This window comes from Oryza brachyantha, chromosome 1 (genome assembly GCF_000231095.2).
Source record: "Oryza brachyantha chromosome 1, ObraRS2, whole genome shotgun sequence".
Classification (NCBI taxonomy): Eukaryota; Viridiplantae; Streptophyta; class Magnoliopsida; order Poales; family Poaceae; genus Oryza; species Oryza brachyantha.
The window spans coordinates 31,949,465-31,968,714 of NC_023163.2; the positions used below are offsets into that span (position 1 = coordinate 31,949,465).

General features: G+C 49.5%; 2 protein-coding genes and 1 pseudogene across 2 annotated transcripts; all 3 read right to left on the reverse strand.

Moving 5' to 3' along the window:
- Positions 1-10,559: 10,559 nt before the first annotated feature.
- On the reverse strand, positions 10,560-11,991 carry LOC102701973 (chitinase CLP). Its single transcript, XM_040520106.1, has one exon. It carries the CDS (start codon positions 11,957-11,959, stop codon positions 10,712-10,714), a length of 1,248 nt encoding a protein of 415 aa, XP_040376040.1. The 5' UTR covers positions 11,960-11,991; the 3' UTR covers positions 10,560-10,711.
- A 1,647-nt stretch (positions 11,992-13,638) lies between these two features.
- On the reverse strand, positions 13,639-15,048 carry LOC102702248 (annotated as a pseudogene).
- Positions 15,049-17,642: 2,594 nt separating this feature from the next.
- LOC102699734 (chitinase CLP-like) lies at positions 17,643-18,874 on the reverse strand. The gene has a single exon (XM_006645237.2). It carries the CDS (start codon positions 18,849-18,851, stop codon positions 17,643-17,645), a length of 1,209 nt encoding a protein of 402 aa, XP_006645300.1. The 5' UTR covers positions 18,852-18,874.
- Between the last annotated feature and the right edge of the window lie 376 nt (positions 18,875-19,250).

Here is a 19,250-nt window from a genome sequence, read left to right on the forward strand (position 1 = left end):
CCCTCTTTTGTATTCGACTTTCGCCATCAGCTCACGTCGTAACGATACAACCCAACGGATCCCCTGTTTTGGCGCACTGTGTTAACGGCTCTTTTCCGCCCACCTGCTCTATAAAATCCCACTTTCTCTAGGGTGAGGCACTTTCGCCACTGCATTCTCCCGCTGCTCAATTCTTTGCGCCCCACACTCCTGCACCCAGCGCGCCCACTGCCCCTCAGGTTCATCCTTCTCGCGAGACCGCCAAGTTCATCGTCACCGCACCGCGAAGCGCTTCGACCCCCGCCGCGTCCGACTTCCGTCAGCATCAATGGCATCCCTTCACTGTCTTTCCTAGAGACAGAGCCAACCGAAAGTCGGAGATGTATGTCCTATGGGGAAGAGGTATCTACCTTCCCAGGCCATCGGATGTCAGCTACCCGATTGGCACACATCTTAAATATCTGTTACCTGGGACCCGATCTTAATGCACAAACTTGGTTTGCCTATTTGGATTTTCAAGACTACGAAGTTTCGAGCATCCATTGGCTGGATGAAGTGCACACCGATAAATGCTCCTCGGAGAACTTCTCCTTTGCTTGTACGTCGGGCTTACTACCGATGAGCTTTCACACCGGGCGATCAGCCAGCCCGTCTTACGAATTCTATCACCCGGCTCTAGCAGCCCATCAGCTAGGGTGCGGTCAATTACCAACCGATCTATTCTTCTTTGGCAAGATTGAGATGAGAGGCCAAGTAGCCTCGGCCTTAGAGTTTGACAGAATTTCTAGAATGGCCGAAGCTATCCCACCTGGGTCAACAACTTCTTTTTCTTTTGGGAATGCTATTTTAGATGCTTATACTGGGTGGTGGGAGGAGTTACACCAACACCTCTTCTCGACTGTAGTCGGCTTCTTTTGTAATCGGATTGATCCCGATTATGAATATTCTGTCTCTGAGGTAACTCTTTTTTTCCCCATCCTCATATTTACTTTGTCATATCCCTTTCTGCTGTTAACAATCCTCCTTTTGCAGCCTACCATCGCAATCACTACTGTCAGCAGAAATGGCAGGCCGATTGAATATTCTTCATCGGCTCTCCCCTCCTTGGGCTCCAGAGCGCCTTCTCCCAGTGAGTACATCAAGAACTTTCCGAGACCATCGGGTGTAGCCAAGAGGCCTCTTAAGAGTAAGAAGGTCACTTTGGCCCCGAAGAAAAAGAAGACCAAGGCGATGGCGGGAGCTCTACCGGTCCCTGCGTCATCGGCCGAGCTGGATGCCACCATTGATGCTGCGGCAGAGGAGTTTTCTGACGCTGAGATTCGCCAGCAGGTGATTACCTGTCTTTTTCCTTCTCTGCGAGTAACTGCCTTATAACACTTCTTTACATTTGTGTTCTATCAATTGTCTTGCTAATTTTGTTCTCTGCAGTCTCTCGTTAAACCACCGGCCGATGATATCCTGGCACCATCCACCGCCGTCAACCCGGCATCTGCTGCTGTTATACCACCGACACCCCCGAGTCTGACTTCGCCTACTGGCCTATCCCCGAGATCTGGCACGAAGCAAAAGAGGATGGCCCATCGGTCTCCCAAGCTAACCGCCATGTCTGCACAGGTACTTGTCCGATGGTGCCTCTACCATTTGGTTTTGTATCTTTGTTTAACGTTTCGCTTTTCTTGTGAAAGCTTCCTGATGCTCCCAGTTCGCCAATTCCACCGGCCGATATTGATCCGTCGCCAGCGCCTGTCTCGGAGGAGGTTCATCTGCTTGCTAGCACGTCTATTCAACCGGCCGACACTGCCCCCATGGCACAGCTAAGCTCTGAGCTCATCTTCTCGCCTTATCATTGTCCTGGCTCATCCGTCGTTTTCATTTCAGGACTTAGACGATTTCTTTTCCTTTGATGTCGGCCAATAATTGGACCCATCGGAAGCCGACACCGATGAACCCGTTGATTTGCCAGATGATATCCGAGTACCGCTTCAAGACATCCTGGCCAGATTGGACTATCCAATCGACTCGTTGATCAACGATGCTGGGCCGATTAGGTCCAGAATCGAAGAAATCCAAGATCGGTTGCTTGACGACCTAGTGGATGCTATAGCCCCTGCGGGTTACATTGAGTCCCACCGGATTCCTATGCTCCGGGCGCGACAGCGGGTCGCAGATCGCGCTTCCTAGGCCGTCGCTCAGGCGCGGGTCCAGGCAGACCGAGAGCAAGCCATAGCCAAGAAGACCAAGTTAGATGAACTTCAATCGGCTGAACCGGGCATCTTGGCTTGTATGGAGAGATTGAAGGCAGAAAAGGCTGAGCTGGAGGCGCGGCTAGCCAAGGTTACTGAGAACTTATTGGCCGAGGAGCGAAGACTGGCAGACCTTCCATCGGGTGTGGCTGCTCAGGAAAGTGTCCTAAAATCTGCCGTCCAAACCGCCATCCGTAGCCGCCAATCCATGAAGGCAATCCTTGGCACCGACGCTGACGATCTGAAGATAATTCAAAACGCCGATGATGTCCGCCTGCGTGCGATTACCGCCCTTAAGAAATACTTGGTCTTGTAATTTCTTGACCTTACTTTTGTGATCGGCTTATCAGCATGACTTGATATTTCTGTTGGCCTTCGGCAACCCTTAGCTTAGTGATATGCCTTCTGATTTCTGGTTATGACTTATTTTCTGCCTTGATTTGTAATAGATTTTTGGTCTAAGGACGATGTATTGACATCGGCCATCTTGAGGCGATACTTGATTGTATCAGCTTTCACATTAATCGGCTTTGGCCGATCACGTGTTTATCCACATGCTCGGGTAGTATTTCTTTAGGTATTTTCCGTTTAGAGCTCTCCCGAACACTTCTCCATCCAATTCCTCTAGCATATATGCATTTCCGGGGGCGTGCTTGTGAATTCGAAAAGGGCCTTCCCAATTCGGTGACCACTTGCCGAAGACGTTATCTCTAGATCCGATCGGCAAGACCAGCTTCCATACCAATTCACCCTCTTCGAAAGTCTTGGACTTGAATTTCTTGTTGTAGTGTCTTGATACTCGAGCCTTGTTTTCTTTTATTCTTTCTAGCGCCCTTAACCGAGATTGGGCAACTTTTTCTGATTCATCCATCATGAGATTATAGTATTTATCGGCCATCAACTGATCTTGCAACATCAATCTCCTAGAGCCGATGTTCCCATGGGAGTATTGCCTCATGCCCATATACCAGTTGATAGGGTGGGACCTGGATGGATCCATGGCACGCCATCCGATAAGCCCAGAGCGAATCGGCTAGCGAGGTATGCCATCTTCTAGGCTGCTTGGCTATCTTTCTTTTTATTAACTTGATCAAGCTTTTGTTTGAAGCCTCTGCCTGTCCATTGGCCTGAGCGTAATAAGGAGATGAGTTGAGTAGTATAATTCCCATAGCAGCGATGAATTGTTGGAATTCTTTTGAGATAAATAATGATCCTTGGTCTGTGGTTATTGTCTGAGGAATTCCGAACCGATATATGATGTGTTCCTTTATGAAATTTATCACGTCGGCCAAAGTTACTCTCTTGAGCGGTATGGTTTCGACGCACTTGGTGAAATAATCTGTGGCCGCCAGTATGAACTTATGTCCTTTGCTTGACGGGGGATATATCTGTCCGATCATATCGATGCCCCAGCCTCTGAATGGCCAAGGTTTGATGATCGGGTTCATCGCCGATGCCGGAGACCTCTGTATGTTGCCGAACTTCTGACAGTCCTGACAGCTCTTGTAGTATGTAAAGTAGTCTTCCAGCATGGTTGGCTAATAGTATCCCACTCTCCGCAATAACCACTTCATGTTGTAGGCCGATTGATGGATACCACGTATGCCATCATGTAGTTCGCACATTACCACTTTGGCTTCCTCTTTGTCCATGCATCTCAGCAGCACACCATCAATCGTCCTATAATATATCAGATCTTCGAGTAGCACATATTTGAGTGCTTTGCACCTAATTTTCCGGTTGGCCGATGATGATGGATCTTTTAGATAGTCGATAATCTCTTGTCTCCGGTCATTGACTTCTGCGCACAATATGCTGGCTCCTTCTATCAACTTTGTTTGCGTTACTTCTGCTTCGGTTTCTGCATTCATCGGCCGGTAACCCGATGCCCCTTGGGCGAGAGAATTTGCTTCGGCGTTCTGCTCTCGAGGAATATGGGTCAATGTGACCTACTTGAAGTCTTCCAGTAATTCTTTGGCTGCTTCATGATAGGTTCTGAGGACATCATCTCTACACTCGTACTCCCCAGATAGTTGTTTGATTACCAACTAGGAATCTCCCATGACTTCGACTGCCTTAGCGCCTATTTCTTTCAGTAGCTCCAACCCTTTGATCAGTGCTTCATATTCGGCCTAGTTATTGGTCCGATATGGCTTGATCGTGTATGCGAACTCAAAGCATGCCCCCCGAGGCGAGATTATCATCAGGCCGATGCCGCACCCATGTCTGTAGATCGATCCGTCGAAGAATACTGCCCAAGGTATAATTTCGACGTAATCGGTTTCCTTGTGGTGTTCGACTATGAAGTCGGCCATTACCTGTCCTTTCACTGCTTTGGCCGACTCGTATTTCAAGTCGTATTCTGTTAATGCTAGAATGCATTTACCCATACTGCCTTTTAGAACCGGGGACGATAACATATATTTTATCACATCGGCTTTGCATACGACTGTGCATTCGGCTGCTAGCAGGTAGTGTCTTAGCTTGGTGCATGAAAAGTACAAGCACAGGCATAGTCTTTCGACTTCTGGGTATCTGGTTTCGGCATCTAACAATTTTCTGCTCAAGTAATATACCACCCTTTCTTTACCGTCTACTTCTTGGATAAGTATCGAGACGATAGTCTTCTGATCGGCCAACAAATAAAGTTTAAAGGGTACCCCTTTTTTGGGTGGCATAATAATTGAAGGGTTTTTCAGGTATTCTTTGATCTTGTCGAACGCCCTCTGGTGACTTTCCCCCCACGAGAATTCTTGATCGGCTTTTAATTTCAGCAAAGGAGAGAAAGGTTCAATTCTCCCGGATAGGTTTGATATGAATCTCCGGATGAAATTAATCTTGCCGATCAAGGATTGTAATTTTGTCTTATTTTCCGGTGGTCGTGTGTCGTTTATCCCTTGGAGACATCCTTGGGTTATCTCGATTCCTTTCTCGTGCACCATGAACCCTAGGAATTCTCCGGCCGAGACGGCGAAGGCACACTTCGTGGGATTCATCTTCAACCCATATTGCCTTGTTCTTTCCAATACGCGCCGCAGGTTACCCAGGTGTTCATCCACTGTTCCAGACTTGACCACGACATCGTCTATGTAGATCTCTACCAGGGAGCCAATTAAATCATGGAAAATGTAATTCATGGCTCTCTAGTAGGTTGCTCCGGCACTCTTAAGTCCGAACGTCATGACGACCCATTCGAACAAACCGATTGCCCCCGGGCATCTAAAAGCTGTTTTGTGGATGTCTTCTTCTGCCATGAATATCTGATTGTAACTGGCGTTGCCATCTATGAAACTTATCATCTTATGCCCTAAGGCTGCATCTACTAGCTAGTCGGCCACTGGCATTGGGTATTCGTCCTTTGGAGTAGCCTTGTTCAGACCCCTGAAATCTACGCAGACCCGAAGCTTGCCGTTGTTCTTGAGTACTGGGACGATGTTGGACACCCATTCTGCATACCGACAAGGCCGGATGAATTTAGCATCGTATAGTCTTGTGATTTCTGCTTTGATCGGTTCATACATGTCGGGTTTGAATCTTCTTGGCGGTTGCTTGAAGGGTCGATAGCCTGGTTTAATCGGCAGTCGATGCTCTACGATTGATCGGCTCAATCCTGGCATCTCATGATATTCCCATGCAAAACAATCCACATATTCCTTCAATAATTTTATTAACTCTTCCTGAAATTCCGGGGCCAAATTTGCATGTCGGCCTTGGCCTGTCTCCAGGTCCTATATCTATTTCCTCTAGCTTATCGGCTGACATGAACCCCTGGCCTAATTTGCCATCTAGGTCATCAACTACTCCGGTTAAAGTATTTACTGGGACTCCTGATCGCGTATCGGCTGGATCCCAGTGTCCGACACGCTCAGGAATTCCCCTGACCAGGGTTTTTTGGAGATGCATTCAGAGCCTTCCGCCTCCCACGTGGGCAGATTTGTCGTGGCTATGTTTACCGATCGATCGGCCGCGACTGTTTCCACTTGATCACCATGCCATTGGATGAGGGTTTGGTGCATGGTCGAGGGAATGCAGCAGTTAGCGTGGATTCAATCCCAACCGAGCAGCAGACTGTAGGATCCCTTTCCATCGATTTCGAAGAACGTAGTCGACAGCGTTTTACTCCCGATCGTGAACTCCACGTTCAGGCACCCTTTAGCTTCCGATGAGTTGCCCCCGAAGTCTTTGAGCATCATGTTAGTCTTGATAAGATCTTTGGGGGTCTTGCCCAGTTTTCGGTAGGTGGAGTATGGCATTAAATTCACCGCTGCGCCCCCATCAACTAGCATCTTTGCCATCGGCTTTCCATCGACGTGCCCCTGGATATATAGCGGTCGAAGGTGCCAATGGTCCTTCTCGGCCGGCTTCTCGAAGACGGCTGGCTGCGAGGGTAGCACGAGCTGAGCTGTCACCTCCTGTGTTTCGTCATCAGCCAATCGGCCCTGAACTTGGCTGGTAGAATCACCACCATGCTCACATCGGCCAATGCCTTGTGGACCTCTGACTTAATGTGTCATTCTTTGCGTGTCTTCTTAGGTGTCGGCGGCTGTTCTTCGTCTTGCTGCTGTTGAAGCTCACGCTGGCGAAGTCGCTGCAACCGTCTTTTCTGGTTCTTGGTAAACAAACCGCTGGGACACCACTGATTGGGCTTCATTGGCGACAGCTGCTCTTGATCATCATCATAGTATTGTCCGATCTCCTCCTCGTTGTAACCTGCATGATCTTGTTCTCGAGGGCCCAGCCTGTCGTGTATTGACACGTGGCGTCGTGGTGCCGTACTTGGCCTTCTGGAGCGTGGTTGCTGGCCGGTGTAGCTTCATTCTTCGGGATTGCATTCCGGGCAGTCCTCTCTCGATGGCAACCATATCTTCTCTTCCTAGCAGTATTGGAAGAACGAGCAATCCCAATGATCATCATATCGGGATGGCCCACCGTGCCTTTGGTTTCTTTCGAACCACCGATGGTACCTGTTCATCATTGAGGCGGATGTGATGTCGTTGGTACTTGGACGTCTCCTTGAGCCGTTGCTTGACCTGTAGCCGAACTCAGGATGAACCATGTTGATGGGAAACGGATGCCCGTCTATTTTCATCGGCTTCTTGGTTTCCTCGAACTTGATGCGACCCTGCTCGACTGCCACTTGGATTTGCCGATGAAAGATCTGAAAAACATTCGTGTGATAGGAGACGGAGTTATGCCATTTGCAGTATTTCTTCTTTTTCAACTCCTCAACCGATGGTATGACATGTCCTGTCGGCAGCTGGATATGCTTCTCTTGCAGCAGGAGGTCGAAGATTTTGTCGGCCTTATTGACGTCGAAGTCGAACTTCTCTGTCTCTTTCGCTCCCTTGACCCAAGGACAGTTCACCGGCTTCTTGTTCCTGGTCCATTCTGCCAGCCCTATGTCGGACTCTTCGACGTCAAAGTTTGATGATTCTTCAGCTAGATAGGCGACGCGGCGTTGGAACTTATCTTTCCTGGCCTCCTGGTAACGTATCTCATGAGCCGATACCTTCTGGACGAGGTGAGCTAGACTCTCAAAGTCATGTGCTGAGATTCTCCCTGATCTGGTCAAGCAAGCCCTGGAATGCTAGCTCGGCGAGTTGTTGATCGCTTAAGTTTAGTCGATAACATCGGCTCCTCACGTTGCAGAATCTTTGGACGTAATCGTGGACCGATTCATCCAGCTTCTACATGACCGTAGTGAGATCGGTCAGTGTCATCTCCTGTACTCCCGCAAAGAAATACTTGTGGAATTGTTTTTCAAGATCGTCCCAATTCCTGACCGAATTTGGGGGTAGATACGAGAACCAAGTGAAGGCCGATCCCGATAGCGAGAGTGGGAAGAAGTGCACTTTTAGTGCATCTTCAGCCGATGCCTTGCCGCATTGAGTTAGGAATCAGCTGACGTGTTCGATGGTCGATGTACCATCTTGTCCCGAGAACTTGGAGAAATCCAAGTACCCTGTACCGATGAGGTAACAGCACCCTCTCAAACCACTCCGGGTATGGGCGCCGATACATAGTTGTTTGTTCTTTCGCGTTCCTGTATGACCTCTGCAATGTGATCTGTCCAGTCTTCATCCCTGAACTGGCCTCTGGGCACCGGGTCAGGCTGTCGGAACTGGTTTTCATACATCGGATCTTGCCGATGGGGCCACGCCGGAGGCTGCTGATATTGATGGTTGTCCCGGTAAAAGAGATCAGCGTGGCGAGCGTTCCTCGATGGAGTTCTTTCCTAGTAAGGTTGTCTTGGCCTTCCTGGGATCTCCTCCAAGTGTACACGAGGATTGCGTGGTATCGGCTCGTCCTCCCTTGGATCCCTTTCGTCTTCGTACTGCCGATACTTAGGCCTTTCCCTATTTGGGAAGTATCTGGGCCCCCTTTGGTGTGATTCCCCATCGGGAGCTCCATCAGCCACCTGTCGGATTAATCCCGACAGGGTGTTCACCAGTACCCTCGATTGATTGATGAGGGCATGGTGCACTGCCGAATCTACCATGTCCTGTAGATTCGGCTGGTTTTCTAGGGGAGGGTTGCTACCACCTCCTTTCTCTGCGTTAGCTCCTTTTACTGCTTCACCTCCTTTCCGACGGTCTGAGCTCGGCATCGGAAGCTGAGACTTCTGTACTGGCCCGCCTCGTGTCATGCTGAAAGACTCGAGGCACAGCTTCTGTAACTTGTCCATGTGGCACTGCACCAAGGCCCGTTATTCATCGGTGAGGCTCCCCCAGGTGATGGAAACAGGAAGGCCAGTAAGATTAATAAACCAATCAATGAATTACTTAAGATAATGCTGGCTAGAACTACAGCAGTAAGCCTTCGCAAGTCCTCACCCCAATCTGACAACATGAACCAAGCAAACCTAATTGATCGAACCGAACCGAGACAGAATTAGATCAGCAAGACTCGCGCGAACAGATTAGACAGAAGAACTTATGAGAACTTGATCGAGAACTACCATTAACTCAAACCAAAATAGATTAAAATAATGATAGAACTCAGCCCGTCGATCAACTAAACAGAAGATCGGATACAACCGAGACAGTTCTGCCTTAATTGATCGACGGGTTTTGACGAGCTAGAACTTACATTGCAAAGCTGATAAATCCCGCCAAAAGCTCTAGCAAGTCGAAGATTTGAGGCGATGCGCCAAGTTAAATTGATTGAGAGAGATCTTACAAAGACCCCGGGCACCTATATTTATAGCCCCGGGAGATAACTAACCGGATAAGAATCCGCTACCAACTAACTTTACATTATTCGGACTCTAATTAAACAACCGAATCCTAAACAAACTTCAAGATAAATCCTAACTAATCTACACAGACTCTTGGTTAAACACCAAACCTATCTCTAACCTTCGGGCTCCATCGGATTCTCATCCTTGTCCGATTTTGACTCCACCGGCTGCAATCCCTTTGCGTCCAGCCTCCTGTCTCCAGCTGATTCGAGCTTTTTTATCCGATTCGATCCTTAACCGCGTTTCAATCAATAACGTCCATTTGCCAAAATATGGCGTTAACATGTATATATACTGCTATGATTTAGAACGGCAAGCAAAACCACAAATGATAAAAATAAAGGGATAAAAATGAAATTTCCAACAAAGGTTAAAATGGTACTTTCACAGACCCTCCATCCAAAAGAGGGGCAGACTCTTAATTGAGTTAAAAAAACACGGGTAAAAATGAAAACACTAAAAAGGAGAGTAAAATCAATATTAGAGATTAAAACAGGGGTAAGAACGAAATTGTCAAAAAAACCCATCACATATTAACAGATGAAAAGAAGTGCAATAGTATACTAATACTGTTATTTTTGACTTAGAAATACACAATTTAGGTGGCTGAGAATTTACGAATTTTTAGGTGTCAAAAGAAAAAAATGGTGTAGCAAGCAGCCGAGTTGACGACAAGCACAGTTCACCGAGGGCCTCGGTTGTCACCCTTGCCTTCCGGTTCCGGCCCAACCGGAAGCACTTGCAGAGTTGCAGTTTCTTTGATTGGAGCATTTGACAACCTACACATTAGTACCATACTGCTTAGTCACAATATGCCGAAGCGGTTTAAATAGTCCCGCATGTGGCAGCGGGACGCGAAGCGATGACGAAAAGCACAAGCGCTGGCGGGTCCAGCGCATTTACCTGGTCACCCTTCAGGACAGAAGCTGCGACACTGAGCTTTGGCCAATTTTTTTTGCTCGATGCATTACATATATTTACATTGGTCACAGATCCATGGACTTCTCTATTATTCATCCAAAATTTTGTAACAAATCAGAAATCACAACACATATAGTAATATAAAGATTTGGAAACATGCTGAGTCCATAACAAATCTGTGACGTTTTGCGTTATTCACCGAAAGATTTGTAACAAATCACAACTCATAATCTCCGGGAAAAAAAATAAAACTCATAATATAATGCAAAAAACGCATGCACATGAGCACATCTGATGCAAAGCTAATGAGCTCGAGGAGTCGATCGATCTAGGCGGCGAGAGTGAAGTTGAAGTTGCTGCAGGTGGTCTGCCTCCCCCAGAGCAGGCCGCTGAATCCGAGCCGCGCCTTCTCCTCGTCGAACACCATCAGGTTGTTCTCCATCTGGAACCCTCCGATCACCACCGCCGGCGGCGGCGGGCTGCCCTTCTCCCCCTTCATCTCCAGCAACGCCAGGCACGCCGTGCCGTCGCTCACCTGCGCCATCGAGTTGCCGCCGAACACCGTCCAGTTCTTGCCGCCCTCCAGCACCAGGTCGATCTGCGGCACGGCGTAGCCCAGCCGCGTCGACCCCAGCTCCCGCGAGTCGTAGCACAGCGCGAACGGCGCCGCCGCCGGGGTGACGCGCTTCCTGCCGGCGGTCGCCTTGTCGAACGCGTCGATGACCGCGCGGTACACGTCCGGGCGGAGCACCGTGTAGGGGATCCTCGAGCACAGCTCGACGACGAGCGGCTCCTGGCTGTAGAGCTGCACTTGCTCCTGGTTCACGGCGATCTTGGTGGCCGTGATGAAGTATCCGGGGAGATCCTTGTTCTTGTGGAGCGGGGTTTCGCCGGCGAGCGCCGCCGTCACGTCGGGACGCCCCGGCGGGAGGAGGAAGAGCGGGCCGCCGCCGAAGATGGCGATGCCCTCGCCGTCGCTGGGGAGGCAGAGCGCGAACTTGTTGGCGACCTTCTGCGCGCGCGCGATCTGCGCCTGCAGAGCGAGCCTGGTGCGCGCGAGCCCCGCGACGCCGACGGTGCCGGCGGGGAGCTTCGCCAGGAGGGACTCCGGCGCGCAGGAGGTGACGGCGGTGAAGGGCACCGGGTAGAGCGGATTCTTGCCGTCGGTGGCGTTGGCCGACAGCCTGGTGCGCGTGAGGTCGGCCGTCGCGGACTCGCCGGAGAAGGGGTTGAACGGGTGGGCGGTGCACTTGCACCGGAAGGGGTCCTCCTCGTCGGCGTGGCCGTAGCCGTTGTGTGGGCAGTCCGGCGGGTGGTAGCTGTGCGCGTGCATGCAGAAATGGTGGTGGCACTCCATCGTCGGGTGGGAGGCGTCGCACGTCGTCCAGACGAGCGCGCCGGAGAGGTCGATGACGAGCGGGTGGCCGTCCTTGATCGGCACGGTGTAGAGCGATGTCGCCGCGTCCTTGGTGATGGCCGTGACGAGCGGCTTGCCATTGCCATTGCCATCACCACTGGCTAAGGCGCATGGCGACAGGGCCAAGACGACGCAGAGCGAGACGACGGCGAGCGACATGGCTGGTTAGGCTGTGCAACTCTCTAGCTAGCACTGTGCATTGGTGTTCTTCCAAGTGTGATTGCTTATATACGTCTCAGCGATGGAGTGTGCAGCAGAATGCGTGTCACATTTCTCTGCTACAGCTGGGGATTCAGACTTGGTGTCTAGTAAATTATCACAAGTTTTTATTGGGTTTATTTGATCAGATCATCTACAGTATTGCTCCTGCGATGACAGTCACTGGCATGTGGGTCAGCCACTGTCACTATAAGAACAACACTGTAGAGAACACCACCGATTTTTATCTCCAGTTCGCCATGGTATCTAGGACAGTTTATTGTGCTCGGGTAAATTAAGCTGCATGTGCATTAATTGTCACTCTGATTCATCACATGGGTGATTAACTGCAGGAAATTGCCATGGCAGTTAGTATCCCAATGTCGGTGATCACTATCTTATAATTTCGTCAAGCACATAGTAGTAGTAGTGAAGAGGTGGCGCTCATGAGTAGTGAGCCATGAGTGCAAGCCAAGATTACTTGAGTGACCAAATAACCTGCAGAGTCATGACAGAGTTCTATTGAAAACAACGAGATCGGCATTGTTTAATCAATCCCAGCTAGCATAAAAAATGGATCTTGGTCAATGGCTCGATGTGCGCTAGCTGGAGTATTTGTTTAGGATCAACTCCTCCATTGCCATCAGGTCAAATGAGTACATGGGATCGAGAAATTCCACCCGGTTCGAGACCCATCCACCGGCGAGAGATGCCGTCAGAACAAATGAGAAGAAATCCCCAGGTTTTCGTGTAGGATTCGCGTTGAAATTGTGGGAGAAAGATCGGTGTGCTCTCGTGATCCCGGTGCCCGTGGCCGCGTGTTCTCTCTCGAGGATTTTGATTTTGAAGTTTGAGCGCGGCGTGCCAAACTGGGCTCCTGCTGGACGCTGCTGGGCTGAGGGCCATGCAAAAATTTGGGCCTTTGTGCGTCACGTCAAGCTGGTATGAAGGCCTTTGTGAAGCTCAGGATCCGAGCCTAGGAATGTTAGCTCCGAGACTCTTGCGTTCTTTTACGGCCTTATTTAATTTTTAAAATTTTTTAGCTCAAAATTATATGAAATTTTATTTTTTAATCTATTTTAAACTCAACTTTAAATTTCATACGAAAAAAGTTGGACATATTACCACACATATGTGCTGAGCTGGCATCTTATTTTTCAGGAATACAATTTTTCTATTTTGAATTGTGTGTTTTTATGAAAGTTTTTTTATATAGAAGTTTGTAGATAAATTTGTTTTCTGGCCTGCAATAGTTTCTGAATTAATTATACATTGATGATTCGTTGTGTTTTCGTTCAGACCGCTCAAATTCAATCACATGAAAAAACTGAACAAAAATAATCAGTGCTTAGGTGGTGTTATTTTCCTTGTGATATTTTTAAAATGTCTAAATTACCTGATTTTGTGATAGATATTTATACTCTTGATTGTCTACAGCAAAGTTGATATTTTGCTTTGGGAACGATAGATGATGAAATTTTGTATAAAATAACTTTTTCCGCGTGAAACATACTATATACTAGAAGCTTAGGAAGCGTGGTAACAAAAAAAAAAATCTAAATTTCACAGTTCAGAAAAAGAGCAGGGACGGGGACCCTAATCTAAGATCACTTTGAAGCTTCAACATTTGCATCACGTGGAACATTTTCAAATTATCTAGAGCATTCCATACTGTAGAATGTAGATGGATGAGGATGATTATATTAAGTGGGTGACAGATGCGTGCATATGGCATGCCGAGCTGCCGACACCGACGATGCATACATGGCGCGAAAACAGTGTGCAGTTTCTAGTGAGTCTTGGTGAAATTGAAGTTGCTGCACGACGTGTAGTACGGCAGCCTGGCGAGCCCGAGCCGCTGCTTCTCCACGTCGAACTGCAGCACGATGTTCTCCATCTGGAACCCTCCGAGGATCACCGCCGGCGACCCGGCGGCGTCGCCGGGCTTCACCCCCTTCATCTCCACGAAGGCCAGGCACGCCGTCTTGCTGTTCACGTCCACCATCGAGTTGGTGCCCGTCATCGTGTAGTTGTTCCCGCCGGCCAGCATCAGCCTCACCGCCGGCACGAAGTAGCCGGTCCGCGTGTTCCACAGCATCGCCGATCGGTAGCAGAGCGCGAACGGCGCCACGGCGGCGACCTTCGCGTCGCTCCGGTTCAGGCCCTTCTCGAACGCCTGCACGAACGGGCGGAACACGTCCGGCCGGAGCAGGCCGTACGGTATGCTCGTGTGCAGCGCGACGCCGCCGGCGGCGAGCGCGCCGCGGGGCACGGGGACCCGCGCGTCGTCGAGGGCGATGGCGTTGGCGGTGATGTAGTAGGCGGGGGTCGTCTTTCTTGGTGACGAGCGGGGTGTACTCCAGCGTCGACGTGAAGTCCGGTAGCCCTTCGCCGAGGTAGATCGGCCCGCCGCCGAAGATGGCCACGCCCTGGCTGTACCCCGGGAGGCAGAGCAAGAACTTGCCGGCGACGCCCTGCGACGATGCGACCTGGGCCGGGAGCGCCAGGCCGGAGCCGGCGAGCCCCGCGACGCCCGTGGCGCCCGACGGCAGCCGCGCCACGAGCTTCTTGGGCGCGCACGCCGCCACGGCCTTGACGGAGACCTGGCTCAGCGGGTTCTTGCCGTCGGTGGTGTTGGCGATGAACCTCGAGTGGACAAGGTACCCGGCGGCGCACTGCCCGGTGGCCGGGTTGTGCGGATACGCCGTGCACACCTTCTTCCCGCAGTCGCCGCCGCCGCCGGTGACCTTGCAGGTCGGGGCGCGGTAGGCGTTGGCGAGCCTGCACGTCGGGTCCTGGCACGAGAGCGACGCCGGGAGGTGGTCGTCGGCGCAGGTCGACCAGACGAGCGGGCCGGCGAGGTCGACGACGAGGTTGTCGTAGAACCTGACGGGGATGGTGTACAGCTTGGTGGCCGGGTCCTTGGTGACCGGCACCACCACCGGGTCGCGACGAGCCGCGGCGGCGGCGCACGAGGCCGGCGCCACCAGCAGCACGAGCAGAGTGGCCGCTGCGGCGAGGTTGCCGTGTCGTGGCATCTCGGGCGACATGGGGTGGAAAGACCTGGGAGCTGTACGTGTGTGTGGGGTGGCTTGGGTGGTTGGCATGAGATGCGTCCACTTCTTATTTATACACGCGAAGTGACGCGGCAAATGCCACACGTTTCGCAGCGCAGGCTGGATTCCATGAAGGCAACTGCGTGCGACGTCGAGTTGTCTCGTGGGGAGCAGGGAGAGTTCAGGTTGGTCGCTTGGTTAGGCCGTCAGTATCGGCACAGAAAACGTAAGAATAAAATAGTATATAATTAATTAATTATTAATTATAAAAATTTTAAATTAAATAATTTGGTTTTTAATGTAACTTTCTAATAGAAAATTTTCAAAACACACCGTAGTTTGAAAAATACGTGCGTGAAAAATAAGAGAATCTGGATTGTTCGGCGGAACAATCATGACCTTAGTGAGTTAGTGATATTTGGTCAGGCCACAAATTGCCCTATCTGGTTATAGGTTGTTTTGACCTTATCACATTCGTACGACGGTCCGTAAATATGTTTTACATATATATATAAATTTATTTATATTTGTGTAGATATATAAGGACCAAAATATTTTATAAGATAATTTTTATTAAACACTTGTCTCCGTAAAACAAGATAAGTTATGTATTCTCGAATGAAGGGAATATCTAATCATAAACCAAATCGGAACAAATTAAGCATTAGATGCAGTTGTTTCTTTTGGAATTTTGTTGATGGGAATGGACCTACAATGGGACCTTTGTTCGTCAAGGACGTTTCCGTTTGTTTGATTCACTAGTACTGTCGAAGGAAGTTGGTGGCAGCAGCCTGAATTTGACGCTGGGGAATAGTACTGCAGTAGGGAAGAACCAGGGATCGGTCAGAATTGCAGGGGCAGCAGCAGACGGAATTTGACACTGATGAGAGGATGCGTTTTGGGCTCTGAAATCCTGAATGAAGAAACGCGTTTGCCGGTTAGAGCCTCTTCGCTTTGAACTTTGAAGCAAAAATTAGAGAAATCGAACTATTTTCTCTGAAAATCCTGTGTTTCGAAGATCAGAAGGAAACCTTTCAAACAGGCAGGCCACCGTCCGGTATTTCCTGATCTGAATTCAGAACAATGTGCACCGAAACAGAGTGTTCTGATCTCGATGAACGCCATAATGCGGGCATCTCGAACGGATCTCCGATCTCTCCACAGCAGCAGCAGCATCAGCAAGTCTGGATTGATTAATGGGGGTTCAGAACTGATGCTGCTATGTCGGATCTTGCGCGGTGGAGTACCGAGCAAGACGCGGCGGAGTCAACGGCGGCAACGCATACATCAGAACAAAAAACCATCAAGCATCAACCCACGAATCGATAACGCCATGTCGATCAATCTCCATCTTCATCTTCTCGCACAGGAACAGATAGTGCCACGCCGACAAAGGAGGCTTCTTCACAAGCACAGCACAGGATCATCACCCTTATCATCTCACTTAACCAAGACAAAAAGCATCGGATGTACTACCTTGTCTAAAATATAGTTTGTTTCTGTAAATCTTGTACTAAAATATATTAAAATATATAAGCATTTCTAATATTATTTACGGTATTACTTATCACATCAATAGCTTTGCATTCATTTCTTCGTTTTATCCCTACCAGCACTTCCGTATCCATCCAGGACACTTTTTTTTTCCATCTTAATTTATACTTCTTTCATGTTTTTTTATATACGGCGTTAGCTTTTATATTTATGTTTGGTTATTCGTCTTATTTAGAAAAATTATACAATTATTAATCATTTGTTATAATTTGATTTATTATTATAGAAACATTAAATATGACTTACAATTTCGCATACTTCAATACAATTTTTAAAAAAGATGAACGGTCAAAAGTAGATAAAAAATTAACGGTGTCGTATAAAAAACACGAAGGGAGTACTTTATATTTGGTAATAATGTGGTATGGAATAGTTTGAGTAGACAAGGAAAAATATTACTCGCTCTGTCCCGCAACTTTTCGGTTTTCATATCCAGCGTTTAACCATATGTTTTTAAAAGATTTTCAAGAATTTTTTAAAAAATAATCACACGTAAAATACTATTCATAATTTATCATCCAATAAAAACAAAAATTTTAATAGTAAAATTTTTTAAATAAAACGAAAAGTCAAAAAATATAGTAAAAATGAATTATTGGTTTATTTTGGGATGGAGGGAGTATGGGTTAGAAAAAAAGTACATTCACGAGCATACAAGATTGCTAGTATAGTAGTATTTGGTCCCAACATTGCGCCATCGTAATAGTACTCATATCTTACACGGGACCAATGTCCCGCCAATACAAGCTCTTATTCAAAGTTACAAAAGGCAGTTTTATCATGCTTGAGGATGTGTCAAGATGTATCATTGTTTTCTACGTAAAATTTAGTACCTTTTAATACCTTAGGTAATAAAAGGTATTAAATTTTAAATAGAAAACAGTGATACCTCATATTATCTTCTCGAGAATGGAAAAAAAACTCTAAAAAAATGTTACAAATGCAATCATGGCAACAAGCGAGAGAAGTACAGTAGCAAGCACACGATCATTTCACCAATCCAAAAAACCACCAAGGGTCCAAGTGTGAGATGGTCAATGTCTAGCGAAGTTGAAGTTGCCACAGGTAGTCCTGATGAAGAAGAGGGTGCCACTGAACCCTAGCCTGGACGCGGCCTCGTCGAACAGCAGCAAGTTGTTCTCCATCTGGAAGGCCCCCACGGTCACCGCGCTCCGCGCCGCCCGCCCGCCATCGACGAACGCCAGGCACGCCGTGTCGCCCGCCACCTGCGCCAGCGAGTTGGACCCGAACACCGTCCAGTTCCGGCCGCCGCCGCCGAGTGTCATGAGGTCGATCGGCGCGACGGCGTAGCCGACCCTGGTGAAGCCCAGCGCGCTGCGGTTGAAGCAGAGCTCGAACGGGCGCGCGCGCGGCATGCGTGGGATCCCCGACGTCGCCTTGGCGAACGCGGCGATGAACGGGCGGTACACGTCGCGCCGCAGGACGGTGTACGGCGCGGCCGTGTCGAGCGTCACGCCGCCGCGGGCGAGCGCGCCGGGTGGGAGGAGGACAGCTTCTTGGTTCACGGCGATGCCCCGGAGCTGGATGGTGTACGCGGAGGGGTTCGTCGGGCTCCGGACCAGGTCGGTGTAGGAGAGGATGGTGCTCGCGTCGAACGGCGTCGGCGGCATCAGGTTGTACGGCCCGCCGCCGAAGAACGCCACGCCGGGCGCCGCGGCCGTGCTCGGCAGGCAGACGGCGAACTGCCGCTTAAGCGACAGCTTCGAGTAGAGCTGCGTCGGCAGGCTCACCCCGCCACGCCCGAGGCCCGCGTCGCCGGCCGCCGCGGCCGGGAGCAACCTGAGGAGGCTGTCCGGCGCGCACGACGAGACGACGCCCCGGACAGTGACCTCCGAGGTCGGAGTCTTGCCGTCGGTGGCGTTGGCGACGATGTCGGCGAGTGTGAGGTCGCCGGCAGCCCGTTCGCCCGTCACCGGATTCCTCAGGCGGACGGTGCACGCGCGTCCTCCGTTGCTGCAGTGCTTCTGCGCCCCCGACACGGCGGCGCACTCTTCGGAGGAGCATGGGACGGTGGGGTGGGTGGAGGAGCACGGTGACCACAGCAGCGGGCCGGAGAGGTCAAGCAGGTAGTTCCTGTTTGCAATGGAGAGCGTGTAGAGGGAGGTCTTGGCGTCCTTGGTGATCGGAGCTACCAAGGCTTGGATTGCAGGAGATGAAGCTTGCACCTGCACAAGAATGCAGAGGAAGAAGACGAGAAAATAAGCTTGGAGATTCATGGCCATCTTGATGGTGATGTAGCTGAGTTCAGTGGCACTACTACACCTGGGGTTCTTGTCGAGTTTTTATTTAAGATCAAATCTTGCTTATCGATATAAGTAAGGTCATTAGTATAGTGATTTGGTGTTTTGGATCAGATCTGCTAAGTAAATGAGCTACACGTTGTTCTAGTTCCCGGTTATGCAGCCGGTGGTATTTGACCATTCTGAATGACTGAAGTTGTATATGCATGGATTTGATCATTCAAACAATATAATTTGTGCATTGTTTTTTTCTTTTCAAATTGCATATATAGATGGACTACAACTACGAAACTACACAAACTACAATATAAGTTGTATATGCATCTCCATTTTAAGCATATGTTCGTTCTCGGCCCGGCCCATAGAAAAGCATGTTCAATT

What these genes read in the sequence shown, in the direction of transcription:
- LOC102701973 (XM_040520106.1), bottom strand. Translation starts at nt 11,959, where the DNA reads ATGTCGCTCGCCGTCGTCTCGCTCTGCGTCGTCTTGGCCCTGTCGCCA.
- LOC102699734 (XM_006645237.2), bottom strand. Translation starts at nt 18,851, where the DNA reads ATGGCCATGAATCTCCAAGCTTATTTTCTCGTCTTCTTCCTCTGCATT.